General features: G+C 40.3%; 1 protein-coding gene across 3 annotated transcripts in view; it reads left to right on the top strand.

Moving 5' to 3' along the window:
- The window catches only part of RUFY2 (RUN and FYVE domain containing 2), a 21,442-nt gene extending 7,438 nt beyond the window's left edge, over window positions 1-14,004 (top strand). The window contains exons 7-17 of one of the 3 annotated variants that reach the window (XM_017826020.1): window positions 378-444; window positions 1,660-1,761; window positions 2,332-2,448; window positions 2,908-3,075; window positions 4,216-4,313; window positions 8,067-8,186; window positions 9,942-10,071; window positions 10,449-10,543; window positions 11,228-11,276; window positions 11,571-11,648; window positions 12,480-14,004. In XM_017826020.1, coding sequence (XP_017681509.1) covers window positions 378-444; window positions 1,660-1,761; window positions 2,332-2,448; window positions 2,908-3,075; window positions 4,216-4,313; window positions 8,067-8,186; window positions 9,942-10,071; window positions 10,449-10,543; window positions 11,228-11,276; window positions 11,571-11,648; window positions 12,480-12,623 — 1,168 coding nt within the window. In that variant the 3' untranslated portion in view covers window positions 12,624-14,004. Of the gene's footprint in view, window positions 1-374; window positions 445-1,659; window positions 1,762-2,331; window positions 2,449-2,907; window positions 3,076-4,215; window positions 4,314-5,179; window positions 8,187-9,941; window positions 10,072-10,448; window positions 10,544-11,227; window positions 11,277-11,570; window positions 11,649-12,479 lie in introns of those variants that run through there. The other 2 variants (XM_017826019.1, XM_017826021.1) reach the window with 2 other exon arrangements.
- The last annotated feature ends 583 nt before the right edge of the window (window positions 14,005-14,587 follow it).

Raw genomic sequence — 14,587 nt, forward strand, 5'->3', positions numbered from 1 at the left:
GGTTTTATTTCACAGGGGAAAATAACATGGAGATTGTAAACTCTTTGTAAACACAGGGATTTTCCTTGAAGGGAACTCATTTATCTTTTGGATGCTTTGGATATTGTTGTGAGGATAAAGGAAAGGGAGAATACATGTGAAGTCATAGCCAACCAAGAGTTTAAGTGACAGGGATGGCACTGGGAATTGTAAAGAAGTATAAAAATATTCAACAAAGGAGAGTAATTTTCTTATATTTAGGAAAACCTCAGATAACGGGAGCAGACTTTTTAGCTCTTAACCATTAATCCCTGTACCTTGCATTAAAGTTTTTGTGCTTGGTTGGCTGAGTTTTGCTGTAATTTTGAATACCATTTTTTCTTTTTCCCTCTCAGTAGCACAGTCAGCAGCCTCCACGCAAGGGTTGATTCACTGGAGAAATCAAACACTAAACTGATCGAAGAGGTATTGTTTTCTTTTGGGAATGTATAACGTATTATTTACTCTCAAAGGCTGTTTTGCTAAATATATTGTATTATTCTGTGTAAGTTTTGTATAATGGCTTCAGATACCTTTATTTTGGCCTAAAGGAAAGGTGCAGTAGCTGCAGGGATTTGAAGCCAGCTTGCCTAGGTAGCCTGTAGCATCGGGAAATTAATTCTGGGTGACATTGCAATTTCCAACTTTTGGACAAAACGAGAAGAGAATCCTTTCCTAATGCCAGCTGTCAGTCTGATTTTGTGCAGATGACTAGTCCAGAATGGATGGCACCAGTTGCTACAGAGAGACAGAAGGCAGTTCACCGAGCAATTTCTGTTACTCAGCTTTAGCCAAAGGATTGTTTCTTACTGGTTTGCTGTATGCCTATATAGAGCTTTTAGACTTGTCTAGTTCTGGTTTTATATTTATGTCCTATATTTCTCCTTATCTTTGATGCTTGACTAGATTCCAATGTTTTTATCTTAGTAAGAGACAACATCTTTTTTTTTTTTTTTTAAGTCCAAGCTGCTTGAGAAATGGTTAATGAAGTGGAAAATTGAAAACTCTAAATTCAGCTGTGGAAGGGACTCGAGGTGTAATGTATCCACACAGAGGGAAGACATTGTTTCTGAGTGTTAATTCTCAGAGTATTCTGGGTCCTTTACAAACCCTCAGCCCAGCTCTCACCTAGTTTGATCATTTGGCTTATAATTCTGATGTTAAGGTATATACTGTAGGGCTCAGTTATCAAGTGTCATCTTCTGTAAATATGTTTGCTTTTCATCTGGGGGAGGCTCTCCTATGTAAATTGCTCCATTTGATACGTTAAGATGTCCAAAAAAAGAGAATAAAACTGGATGAACTTGAAGTCAAATGGAAACAAAAAATTGAGGATGAGGAAGGGGAGCTGGGGGTCTTCAAGTCCTAATGAAGCAAGGAAAAGAAAGCATGTTCTTTGCCAGACATGGAATAATGAAGTATCTTGAATACTCGTGCTGCTGTGTAATGAAAGTGACTCAGGACTGAAACCAGGAGCTTTGTTTTCTTCAAAACAATTAATCCTCTGTTTGGTAGGTGAGAATAGAGCAGAGGATGTCTTGGTCTTGCATTCATCAGAACATTTTTCCCTTTATTTCTGCTCACAGTAGTGGTCACACTGCTTTGCTTTCTTTTGTTTGTTTGTTTGTTTTTTCTTTTCAGTTAGCGATAGCTAAAAACAATATAATTAAACTCCAGGAAGAAAACCATCAATTAAGGAGTGAAAATACTCTGATTTTAATGAAAACCCAGCATCATCTAGAGGTATGTTGGTTTCACCACATTTAACATCGTGATGTTGTGTTTGTACATCTCAGCCTGAAGTGAGCTGTGACGTGTCCAAATCTGAAACAACTTTCATCAGGGAAAGGACCTATTAGAAGACAATACTGTGTGAAAGTCTTGTCCAAATAGGCTGTGTTTTAGTTGGCAGACTGCCTGTTTTGGGCTGTCTCATTGTATCTGGAGTCATTGTGTGTCCAGCTGCTGAACTTGACTTTCCAGCTGTGATTTGCAGCTCCTTCTGTGACTCCTCATACATGTTTCCCAGGATGATGGGTAAGAGCCCAGGTTAAGCAGATGTTTGGATTGCTCAGTACTGAAACAGTTGTGTGTTCAACTGACACTGAAGGAGGACAGTGCTGCAGTATAGATGTTCCTTTTGCTACCTCTACTCAATTCTCATTGTGAAACTGATGGTCACGGGGCAGGAACAGCTCTCTGTGTCTGTGCTGTGCTTGGATAATGCATTTATCAGCTTGATTTTGTTGCCCCTGAATCTCTGCTATTGATTGCTGTACTTGTGATGGAGAAAGACTCTCTGTATCTTTGTAGGCAACTAAAGTGGATGTTGAAGCAGAACTTCAGACCTACAAACACTCCAGGCAGGGCTTGGACGAGATGTACAGTGAAGCTCGCAGGCAGCTTCGGGAGGAGTCCCAGCTTCGACAGGTGAGTCTTGCTGCCTGTGATAAAAAGAGCAATCAGCACATCAATATTTCTGTAATAATGTTGCTGAAGAATAGTAGAGAAAGAATATTTTTCTTTGAGAAATTTTAGGTTAAGTTGTTAGCAATACTGCATGCTCTGTGTCTGTGCTAAATATAAATACTTTAGTTCTGTTTTTGTAATTAATACTGAGGCAACTCTGTGCAGCACTGACAGGGTAATTTTTTGTCACGTGAATTGTCTTCTCCTGAAGTTAAAAAAAACCCCCATTGGTCACTAAGTATATGAGTGTAACATTTATGTAGTGGATAATTTGCAAAATGAAAGAGGGGCAGAATTTCGGAAGGGGTGAAATAGGTGGTGCTGCTGTTCTGTTCGAGTTGGCTTCCCGGGGTTTTTTCAAGATAGAGTGTTGCACAGTTACATAATTAGTCTGTGTTGCACTGTGCTTGTGTTTTATAGGATATGGAGAATGAGCTGGTGGTTCAAGTCAGTATGAAGCACGAGATAGAGCTTGCCATGAAGTTGCTGGAGAAGGATATCCATGAGAAGCAGGATACCCTCATCGGCCTGCGCCAGCAGCTTGATGAAGTTAAAGCAATTAACATGGAAATGTACCAAAAGCTGCAGGTAAAACTGCTGCAGACAAAGCAAGTGAGAGAAATGCATTGCCATTCTGGTCAGTCAAATGTGCTGTTCCTTTGGGTTTTGGTTCCCTTGCGCTTCTTGGGTCAGTGGGACATTTTGGAGCATTGCTTGTGCAAACATGACTTCACACAAAGTTCTGAAGGCAGCCACTGGGTGTGTTTATAGAAGAAAAGAGTGTGGGGATAAGATCATGGCCTAATAACATGCTGTGTGAAAGAGAGAGAGTAATAGTGCATCTGGATAATGACTTTTTTTTGACCTGTGTTGTATTAAAAAAAACAAAAGGCACATAGTGAGGAGTTGAAGACCTGACCTTTCCAAGTAAGAAAAGGAAGACAAGACTGTGTTAAGTAGAAAAAAGTAATTACAGTTTCGGGGGATTTTTTATTTTTTTTTTTATTTTTCTTTAATCTGTCAACAAATTAAGAAAATCTGTTACAATGCAATGCCTTTTTGGGAGAATTTGGGTCTCAGAGTGCAGTGAACAGATAACAAAAACACTGGGGAAGTTTACCAGTGAATTATTAATGCAGAACATTACTTTGATTTATGGAATAAATTATCAAAACCAGCACAAGAAACCAGTCAAATTTGTGGCAGAATGAGGGGAAAAAAATCAGGATGCTGCAAAAAGATAATTGAGGTGCTGGACAAAAGATCCTACTTTTCCACCTGCAGCTGTGAGGAAACTGGACCAGAGAAAGAGAAATATAAATAGAGCTGGAAAGAAAAATGAGAAGAGAATGTTCTCCAGTGTGAGGGTCTGTGGGGTTTGGATCTGTAGGAGAACCTTAGTGATTTTCAGGACTAAGCATCCTGACTGTTTACTGGTAAGGTTCTGAGGGGCTACTGATCAGTGAATTTAAGTTGACTTCCAAAATAATTAACTAAGAAAGGAAACCAAAGGGAAACATTTTTGCTTAAAAAATAGCATCACTCACAGAGCACAAAACTACAGATTTGTTAAGTACTTGTCAGCAAGGGTTTTTAGAAGGGAATGCTTAAAATAATTAAAACACAAAGTCATTGCAAGTTTTCCCCTTCAGATACTGAGGAAATAGCCCCCACGAGGTAGCAGTGCAAAATACACCAACTTCAGTTTTGACCTTTTTTGTAACACAGGTTTCTGAAGATGCTATGAAAGAAAAGAGTGAAATAATTAGTCGATTAGAGGATAAGACCAATCAGATTAATGCAGCTATGAAACAACTAGAACAAAGGTACAACCCCATCTCTGTTTCTCTCCGTTCATCACTCCATCCCCTCACGTTTTACTGCATCCCTACACAGCTGCCACTGAAATGTAACTGTCAAGTAGAACGTTTAAAATGAACCTTTCTGAAACTTCACCTAGCGCTTTGCCGTTGGATCTTTTTTTTTCTGTTTAACAAATACAACCTCCTTGAAACACAAACTTGATCTTTCAGTTTTCTCCCTCCACCATCTTTCTTCTGGCCCTAGGTTTTTGTGCTGATATCAAAAGCTGTTCTTTCAGTTGTTTCAAAATTACGATTCATTATTACCTGTTTTTTCCCCCACCTGAATGAAATGCAATAGAAACTGAAGCATTAATCTTGCTTGTACTTAAGCATGTGCTTAATATAAGCATTTAATGCCTTCAAGGATCACTGGTGTATTTACTGAAGCTGTTACAATTTTCTCCATTGCTTTGGAAGTGCCATTATTTTCAATGACCTAATGAGTTTTCACACTGGAAGGTTGAAAAGTGAAAGACTAAAAGTCTAGAACATAAATTTATGTTACAGTTAGACTGCATGTACTACATGATATAATATGATTCATATGTTTTAATTTAGTGGCCTTATATGCAACATTGATCTTTTTAATTGTAAAATATAACATATCCATGAGCCCTGTCATGTTGGTGTTTGACATGTCTTTTTTTTCATTTAAATCTGATTATGAAAAACATGTATTAAAAAAAAAATTAGTGACATGAATATTCTTTTATTGACATCCTTTTTTCCTCTTTTTTCTTTTTCTTTTTATCCTTTATCCCAATTTTTGTTTTTAATGTTTTGCTGCCTTCATCTGTCTTTGATTTTTGTCCACTGCATTCATGAAGTGACAAAGATCTGTTAACTCAAACTAGGACTATTGCAATGTCATTCGTCAAATGTGCCAGCAATGAAGCTCAGCACCAGTATAAGCTTGTCAAGGATATATCATTCTGAAAGCTCCTCCTCATCTGCTGGGTTGAAATAGTTACTGATAAAATAGACCTTCAGAACTTTAGAAATCAGACTTTAAAGTGGTGTTAGAAATCCTGCACTGTAACTGGTCGTAGCTGGGTTCTGTTTTGTTTTCTGAAAGAACATCACCTCCGATCTCACTTATCCCTCTTAAAAAACCAGTAAATTACTGCACTATTACTAAGCAAATGTGAGCTAGTTTTCTAATGCTATTTAATCACTTCTTAGTTGTCAAACAAAGTTTATTGTAGGAGGTTAAATACCTTTCCCCCTGCTTACTGCTTTCAGTTGTAGGCTGTATTTATCCCCAAAGCGGGCTCTCTGTTGGGTGTTGTGGTTGTAACGAGCACTGTTTTACACAGAGTGACAGGAGTTTAGGGAAGAGGAGCTGAGTGTTCTGTCAGAACAACCGTGTGTGAGAAAAGAGGGTGCTGCCAACACATATAATCTCTATGTACAGTGAAAGAATGACAGGGTTTGGGGATAAAACAGCTAAAGCACAATTCCATTTTGCTGATGTCACGTGGTGAAATATTTTCATGGAGCCTGACTTGGGTGGGACTCCAGACAGGAGGGACAGTAAATCCTGTAGCTGTGCCTCCTGCCCAGAGCAGCTGCACCCTGCTGGCTGCCGGGAAAGGTGCAGTGGTAAATAGGGTTTAGGGTTAGGGCCCAGCCCCTGAACTTGTCCAGCTGGTTTGTCAGCGGAGGATCTGCCTGGCTGCGTCTGCACATCAACACCCCAACAGCCGTGGGAGTGCCCAAAGCCTTTTCCCTCCCTCCACCCAGCACTAGGCTGCCTTTACAACTCGAATTTCTGCTGTGAGTTGCTGCTTGGCTGCACTGCAGAAATAAGAGAGTTTAACCTCCTGACTGCCCCTGATACGCTTCCTGATGTTTGCTCTGAAATTTGTAGTGCAAGTTGATTGGGAAAGTCATCTTCAGGTCTTTCAGCAGAAGGGGATGTGTTTGCAAAAGTGGGCAGGACACAATAATACAGAAAGGTTTCTACTCCATGGCTATATGCTGCCTTATTCCTTAGTTTGGAGTCAGAAAGAGCCTGTAACATGGGCTGGCTACTGAAAAATAAAAGTAAATACCTTCCATCCTCAAAGAAAACCCAAAGCACAAGCACTGACTAGACCAGGGGGTGGACCATAGCAGGAATGGGAGCACTGTCCATCTGACAGTCTGTGCAGACAAGTGTCTGCCCCAGTACCGTCTGAGTGGCCAATCCAGCTGCAAACTGGGGCCAGCTCAGCCTCTGAGTGAGTGAATGCCAGCAGTGCAGGCAGGCCCAGCACCTGGGGGACGGGGCTGCAGCTTTTGGGCAGCAGGTCCCCTTCTGCCTTGCTTGTGGAAACTACACTGGAGTAGATTTTGTGATTTAGGGCAGGATTTAACTCACTCTTGGTGTTAATGTCCTGTGTAGCTTCATTCAGCTTCTGCACAGGGAACTGACCTGCTTTTCCCCAGTATTCTCCTTGGCATGTTTTGGCCCTCTGTGCACTACCAGTGCAAGTATGACTGGGAGCATCATTCTCAAACCCCCTGGGACAGCTGAGATAGTGCACACTGGATAAGATTAATTCCAGCCTTTGTTCACTTGTTTACTGGCAGCTTTTGCAAACTTCTGCTGGTGCATCAGCAGAAGCCCAGAGGCAAACATATTGCTGACTTACCTCTTTTTAGCTGACACTGGGGTTGAGTTGCTCTGTGTTCAGGTAGCTGCTGGAATTGAGAAATCAAGCATCTCTCAGATTTCTCCCACCGCTTACCTGAGAGGCCCTTAAACAGTTTTGCTAAATGGGATGCAGCAGGTGGGGACATTCAGTGGTCCTTCACAGGCTCTCCCACTCTCCTGCCTTTTCATCCAGGCAGGAGTAGCCTGATGCAGCACAAGTCCCATTTTACTACATTCCCTTTGGTTACATTACATCCATCTTTTTTTTTTTTTTGCACTAAAGAGGTGACCAAGCAGGGAGGGCCCACAGTGAAGTAATGGATTCCAAGGGGAATGGTAGCTGAAGCAGGCACAAACCCCTGGAATTCAGTAAGGAAAGATTAAATAAAAAAACCAATCCCTCATTTCTTGATGAATCGTTTTTATTTGTCTATAATATGGAGCTATTTTAACCAGTGTAAGAATGCATTATTTTTAATACAGATTATTTAAATTAATTTAAGAATATGATGTGGTTGAAATAGTTCTATAAGTGTAGTGGGACCTGTCAGGGTGTACTTTGATGTCTTAGGCTAGTTAAGTTTTTTGCTGTCTGACTGCAGTGCTCTGTATTCAGCCTTAAGCCTCAATTGTTTTGAGCTGCTTTTGCACAACACATGCTCTGCCCCCTCTTAATGGGTGACTAGTGTGAGCCAAGTACTTCTACAGGATTTATTTGGGGGGGAAAAAAAAAAGCTTCAAAAAATACCACATGAAGGAATGCTAAAGGAAAAAGAAAAGCATCAAGTTCTGTGCTTCAGTTCAAACTCTGTATCATCATGCTTTGGCACCTGTTATTCATGAGCAGAAAATAAAGCAGTGATTGCTGACAGTGCTTGCTCTCTGACTGGGAAAAGCCACGAGCTAGTTCTCTAGGCATTGGATGGATTTCTCGTTTGAGTTTGTGAGTTTCCCCCAGGCTTTGTTTTTATTTAGAAATGTTTCTATTTCCCCATTTTTCTTTTATTTGTCTTCTTCACCCTCTACACCCTAATTCTAGCTTCAGTTTTACCCAAAGTTGATTTGAATTACACCAGATTGCAGCAAGCAGAGAAGGCCCAAATGGAGGCTGAGGCCGAGGATGAGAAACTTAAGCAGGAATATGTGAATAAATCTGAAAGTCTGCAGAAGGAATTCTCCCAGAAGGAGAAACAGCTGTGAGTATGTCTTTGCTGTTTGGAAAAACACATGGCAGTAAACATTCTACATGGCAATATGTCCTGTGTCCTGATCCAGGCTGGTTGTTGAGAAATGGTTTTGAACAGAATGTAAACACTAAAGATCTTAATATGAGGTACTGGCAATGCAGGAGACAATATGCCATTCCAGGAAAGTCAAGCTGGCTTTGAGTGCCTCTAAAATGATGTGCAGCTTGAAAGGAAGGGAAAGAACAGTATTATTTTTCTGTCTAAAAGTGCCAGCTTAATTCATGAGGGAATTATCCTAAGTGGGGGAAAATACATAGTGTAGTAGTAGTAGTAGTAATACACACTCTTAACAAAACCCACAAGCGTGGAGTAGGATAAACTTAAACAGAAGTGGCATAAGAATAGTTTGGTTGATCTGCCTGTGAGTAAGGCAGAAGTGGTTTAACTTACCACTGCACAGGAAATAAAAAAATAAAAATTCACCAGAGTCATGAAAGTTAAAAACTAATGTAAAAGCCAACCCTTTAGTCTTTCTCCTGTTAAATCATTCAGTACTAATTTAAAGATATATGTAATGCTAAAAGCTACCTGTAAGGGCAGGTATTTTCCCTGTTTGAGAAGATAACACATCGATTACTGAAGTAAATCTGTGGCTTAAAATTCAGTGATTTCCAATCCCATTATTAGCCCCCCCCCCCACCTCTCTCACAGCTCTGAATGTTAATACACTTGTTGAACTGTCATGATAAATGTTCACTTTACTACCACAGTCATCTCTGCAGATTTGGGCAAAAGAACAGTTCAGACCCCAGGCTTAGAATTCTGCAGTTCTGAAACCTCCAGGTCACATTCACTTCTTTTTCAGCCAGATGCTGAGGTAGTGTCCCAAAATGTAAGTCTTTCCTTTGAAAGTGGTTTTGGTTTTAAACCAGGAAAATTAATGTGGATACAGGTTTTCCATCAGAAGACCTTGCATGAATGCTCTGAGATTTTTCTCCTCTTTTTGTGTTGGCACAGTTTAGATCTGCAAGGTTTGAACAGTGTGCTTCCACCCTTTGGTTTCTCCATGACATTCTAAACACCAAGTCTTCCATGAAACTGATAGTAAAATTCCAGCTGGAATGGACCTTCCATCAGAGGAGCCCTAATTCCTTTAACTGGCCTTCTGTTAAACTAACAGAATCCATTTCCCTCTTTGTGTTGAACCTCAGTTATGTAGAAAGCTCAATAAAAATAGTACTTTAAAGTCTGTGCTCCTTTATTTTCAATTCTGTTCAAAGTGCCATAAACCTTAGTCTAAAATAGAAGATTCACATTTACAGGTGTAAAATTAAATAACTTTTATGTGTACCAGAGACATCTGCAACCATTGTGGCAGGTTGGGTTGGTTTATTTTAGAAACAAGCTGTTTAAGGTTAAGAGGGCTTTCACTTATGCATGCTTTAAAAATACTTCAGAATTTTGTGGTTAATCTTCTCTTACTCATTTATATCAAAGGTCAACTCTTCAAAATTATGCCATATTCTTGGTCCTTTAAACACACTTATTTTTAAAAGCATTCTCTAAGTGACAATGCTTTGTTTACTGCACCGATACATAAAATATTGTTATGTCGATTCATTATTTCTGTTTGGGAAAACATGTAAGTTAATGATTTATTATCATAATCATCTATTGCACCCAGAAATAAACTCATTTTTGTTTTTGAAAATGATACTCTAGTGCACAGTGATGTTTTGTTTTGTTTTGTTTTACATATTCTAGGCTTCAGCTGGAAACAGATTTGAAGATAGAAAAGGAGTGGCGGCAAACCTTGGAGGATGATCTTCAGAAGGAGAAGGAAACTGTATCTCATCTGAGAATAGAGACCCAAGAAATAATTAACCTTAAAAAAGTAAATTCTGCAGCAAAATTTCACTAGTAATTTAGACATTGCCTGCAAAGTTAATTATGGACTTTGACATGGTATTTTTAAGAATTTCTGCAAGTAGAAAAGGAAGATTAGATTAATGTATTCTCACAAATAGAATAAGGGAAAAAATGGGGTTTTTACTCTCCATTTAGCCCTCAGATCAGAGCTCAGTGCTTTGGTTTAGTTGTGAGTGGTTGCTGTTCCAAGTTGAACTTGGAGCCCCAGTAGTGGGATGGATCACTCATTCCCTTGGCCTGCTCAGCACAGTCAGCTCTGGGCAGGAGCAGTTTTTTAGGCAGGGGCCAAATACAACCTGGGAAGAGTTTGGCTTCATTTTACTTTGTTTGTTTTGTTATAAGGAGTTCCTTAAACTTCAGGAAAAGAACAAGCAACTGAAAAGGATATGTGAAGACCAAGAAGCTGCTCTCCAAGAACTGGCATCCAAGCTGAGCGAGTAATTCCATTATTTGTGATGACTGTCATTACTGTCAGATAAACTCGAATTAAGAACAATAATCAGATGGTGCTCAAGTATATTAGACTGTCTGTGACAATAATATTGTTATTTTGGTAACTAACCAGTTAGGAGAAGTGAATATGTCTAGTTAGGTCAGGTCTGTTAATTTTTAATTTTGGCAGCTCTGGAATGTCCCTTTGGTCAGCTGGGATCCCCTGTCCTGGCTGTGTGCCCTCCAAACTTCCCATCACCCCCAGTCTCCTCCCCAGTGTGGCAGGACAGGGAGCAGGAAAGGCCTTGGCTCTGTGTGTGCTCTGCTCAGCAATAACAAAAACATCTCCATTACCAGCCTGTGTTCAGCACAGATCCAAAGCACAGCCCCTCCCAGGCACTGTGAAAACAATTCTCTGTCCCCCAGCCCAAAGCAGCCCAGTGCCCAGTGTGCAGAGGCTAAAAGGGGACTTGGATGCCCTCTGGAATAGCTGGGGGTGTGTATCTTGTGGCTCAGGCGTGGGTGGGTGGCTGTGGGGAGGCTGCTCTCTCCATGCTGACACAGGGTGGGCTTGTGCTCTTCTTCAGGGGACTTGGCTTAGGATTTTTTGAGGTTGAAACCAACTTTTTAAATTGTTAGACCGTGACTGACCATGTAGAAGTTTGAAATAGCATTATCTTATTCTTTAGATCAAAGCTGAAAATAGAAGATATAAAAGAAGCCAACAAAGCATTGCAGGTCAGTAGTACTTTGAGGAAAGAAAACTTTTTTTTTTAACTGTTCCTTTTGAAATCTTTAGTACCTCAAGCATGTTCTCTTTGCACCTATACTTGCTCTGTCTTGTCTCCTTTTGGTTTTTGGGGTGTTTTGGAGCAGTCCTGTGCTGCTGTAGAGTGTCTTTGTGACATTACACTGGTCCCAGGGCACTGAGCAATTCAGGCAGTGAATGTTCTGCTCTTGATTTGTCTTGTCCCCTGAAGCCCAAAGTTTAACTTCATTAGGTACATACAATTATGGTAATTTTTCCTTCAGGGCCAGGTTTGGTTGAAGGACAAAGAGGCCACACATTGCAAGTTATGTGAAAAGGAATTTTCGCTTTCCAAAAGGAAGGTAAAACTTTTAATAAAATTTCTTCCAACGTGTTTGTAACTAATATGAGAAAAAAAAGTTAATTATCTTAGAGGTGTGCCATGAAGTGTAAATGCTCAGGTGAATGCAGAGTTATTATTGAGGTGTCTTTCTAGTTCTTTGATACATACGATGCAGCTGGGCCCTAATTTCAAAAGAAACGGTGTCTTTTGGTTAAGTGCCACAAAGGAATATTTTAAAACTTTAAAATTATTTAAGTACTTTGTGGAATCCTCATCTCAAACACATGTCAGCTCTGGCACTGTTGCAGTCTGACGTGTGGAAGTCTTTTTATGACATCTTTTTATACAGTGGAGTTAGAAAATGTGAGTTTATTGTCATTTTAAAGTAAAATGTGATGGTAATTTCCATGCTTTAATAATGTATGCAGGAATTTTCGTCTTACCTTTTTATGTTAAATCTCAATTTTCTACCTGACAGAAGCATCCACTGTTTGGAATATCATTGCTCAGGCTGTATTTTTCTACTGCAGAATATGTGCTTAATCCAGAGTTTGAGTGCAATCTGCAAAGCATATATATATAAATGAAAAAGTAATAAGGCCCTAGAAGTAATAAATGTATAAGGACCTAGACCACTGTGGTGCAGTCCTAGATAAACATGATCTGTGTAGGATTGCATCATAATTTGGGACGTGGGTGAATTCCCTTTCGAAGGCTGATTCCGTGCTCAGACCCAAGAAGTGAAAGGGGCCACATTTCGGATTGCTCTGTGTATATTGTTTATTTTTCCCAATTGCCGAGTACATTTCCGTTGTAAATTTAAACTTTTAATCTTCTCCCCACTGTTTAGCATCACTGTAGAAACTGTGGTGAGATCTTCTGCAACGCCTGTTCTGACAATGAGCTGCCTCTGCCCTCCTCACCGAGGCCTGTCCGGGTCTGTGACTCCTGCCACGCAATGCTCATACAGAGGTGCTCTTCTAACGTGCCCTGAGGTTGTGTCACTAGATATTTATTAGTTCTGGTGTTCAGCTATTCCTGTAGAAAACCCAGCGCCACCTAAAGAATGTACAGCAGTATTTCCAGGCTTCCAGGTAAGCAGTGTAGAGTTGCAGTTTTGAGGTGCACTGGAGGAGTCACTTCTCTGCTTCCTCTTGAAACCAACAGAGAAAATGGGACCCAAATGTAAAAAATGCACATGTGGAAAAAAAAAACCCCAAACAGATGAGGATGTTGGTCTAACAAATGGCTCAGCATCTCCTTTGGAGGAGGCAGGGCAGCTTATAGAGGAGATTCAGTGTTAACATTTGGTGGGTATTTTAGTTGTTGAGATGCTCTTCAAAGAGGTGATGCACTTCCCTGCTTTTACAGGCTACTCTGCCACAAGTCCAACCTGATTCTGCCCCTCAGTGTGCCTGTGATACGTTGTTGTGTAGCTAAACCGTGCAGTAGCTCGTTTTCAATTGTTTTTTAAAAAAGTGTGGCCATTAATGCAGTGCTCTGATAAGTTCTTGCCAAATACCATATTTGTTTACTTCCTCTTAGTTACCAGGACTTGATGCATCCAGGAGTATTGCACTGACAGCTCTGCTCTGTGGAGTCACAGGTGGAAGGGGAGATTTTGTCAGGGAACAAGCAGTGCCTCGGGCACTTGCAGAAGGAAGGTGTGTTTTGGTGAATGATTTTTGCAAATGAACTGTTAATATGATGTATCTGTGTTTCCCTCAAAAGAGAGCTGTCCCTCACAAACCTTTTGCCTGACACTGTAACTTTGAACGCACTTCTTTGCATTATTTTCGTGCAAGTCATGCTCTCAGGCTGTCCCTGTAGTCAGTATGTAGCTCTAGAAACCACCAGGACAGCCTGGGATTAAATACCAGGGACCACATCCTTTCTGTGTTGCACAGGAAAGTTCTTAGTTTGTCACCATCTCCCTCAAACTTGCAGAGTTTGTTCCTAAACTTCATTTTTTTCCAGAGCACCTTTGAGCCCCCCCACTCTGTCGGCACTGACAAGCCCTCAGCAGAATTACCAGCCCAGGAGCTCCTTCAGCTGTGGGCTTGGACTATTCCTACTAACAGGAAAAGGGAGGCTTGGGACCAAGTCTTCTAGTTGTCCTTGCACTTTGTTTAGCTTAGCTTTGTCTCTGGGGATAGGGATTTAGTTAATATCCTAAAATCCAGCATAGCTGTTCTTTTCAACACTCAATGTAGTTGCTTATGTAGCTTTTGTAAAGAAAAATGTTTCTAAAATGACCTGATGTAACTTTTTGTAAAATACCAAACAAATACTTGTAAATGTGTAAATAACTTTTGGAAAAAAAATAAATTTAATTGATCTGCAACTTAACTAAGGGAATAATGTCACTTTATTTAAATCTGTAATTGAGAGAATTGTATTTTATGACTTGTTCATGATGCTTAGAAAATTTTTGCCTGTGCTGGGGAGTGGGGAGCTATCCTGCTAAAGACACAGTCAAGTGCTGCTCATGTGCCTCCTGAGAGTATTCCCAGAGTGTTTTCCAGTGGGCACCGGAGGCAGCAGGGGTTGATGTAGGACGTAGATGACGCTAATCTGTACTGCTTTAATAAGTAACTTCTCCAAAAGTATGCAACTGAACAGAAGTAATTTTAAAACAGGCAACTTTTTAAAGTGGATTTCCATAAGATACACTAAATTACATTTCTGTTAGTTAACTGCCATCTTTTCCTCTCCTCTGTGCTACCCTCTTTGCAAGGGGAAAAACGTGCAATTACTCAGATTGTTTTTACTGTCTCCAAGTAACATTTTTCCTTGATCAGACTGGTGAATGCTGACGTTCCCTTGCATTCAAACCACATACCTGGCCAGCTTTTAAGGTTTTTGGAGCACACTATGACTAATGCTGTATCTTTGTGTTTCTGTAAAAGCCTGCTTTTAGATTGATTCTAAATCCTCCTCACAGAGCACAGGAAGAGC

The sequence above is a fragment of the Lepidothrix coronata genome, unplaced genomic scaffold (genome assembly GCF_001604755.1).
Source record: "Lepidothrix coronata isolate B3197 unplaced genomic scaffold, Lepidothrix_coronata-1.0 Scaffold124, whole genome shotgun sequence".
Taxonomy (NCBI): Eukaryota; Metazoa; Chordata; class Aves; order Passeriformes; family Pipridae; genus Lepidothrix; species Lepidothrix coronata.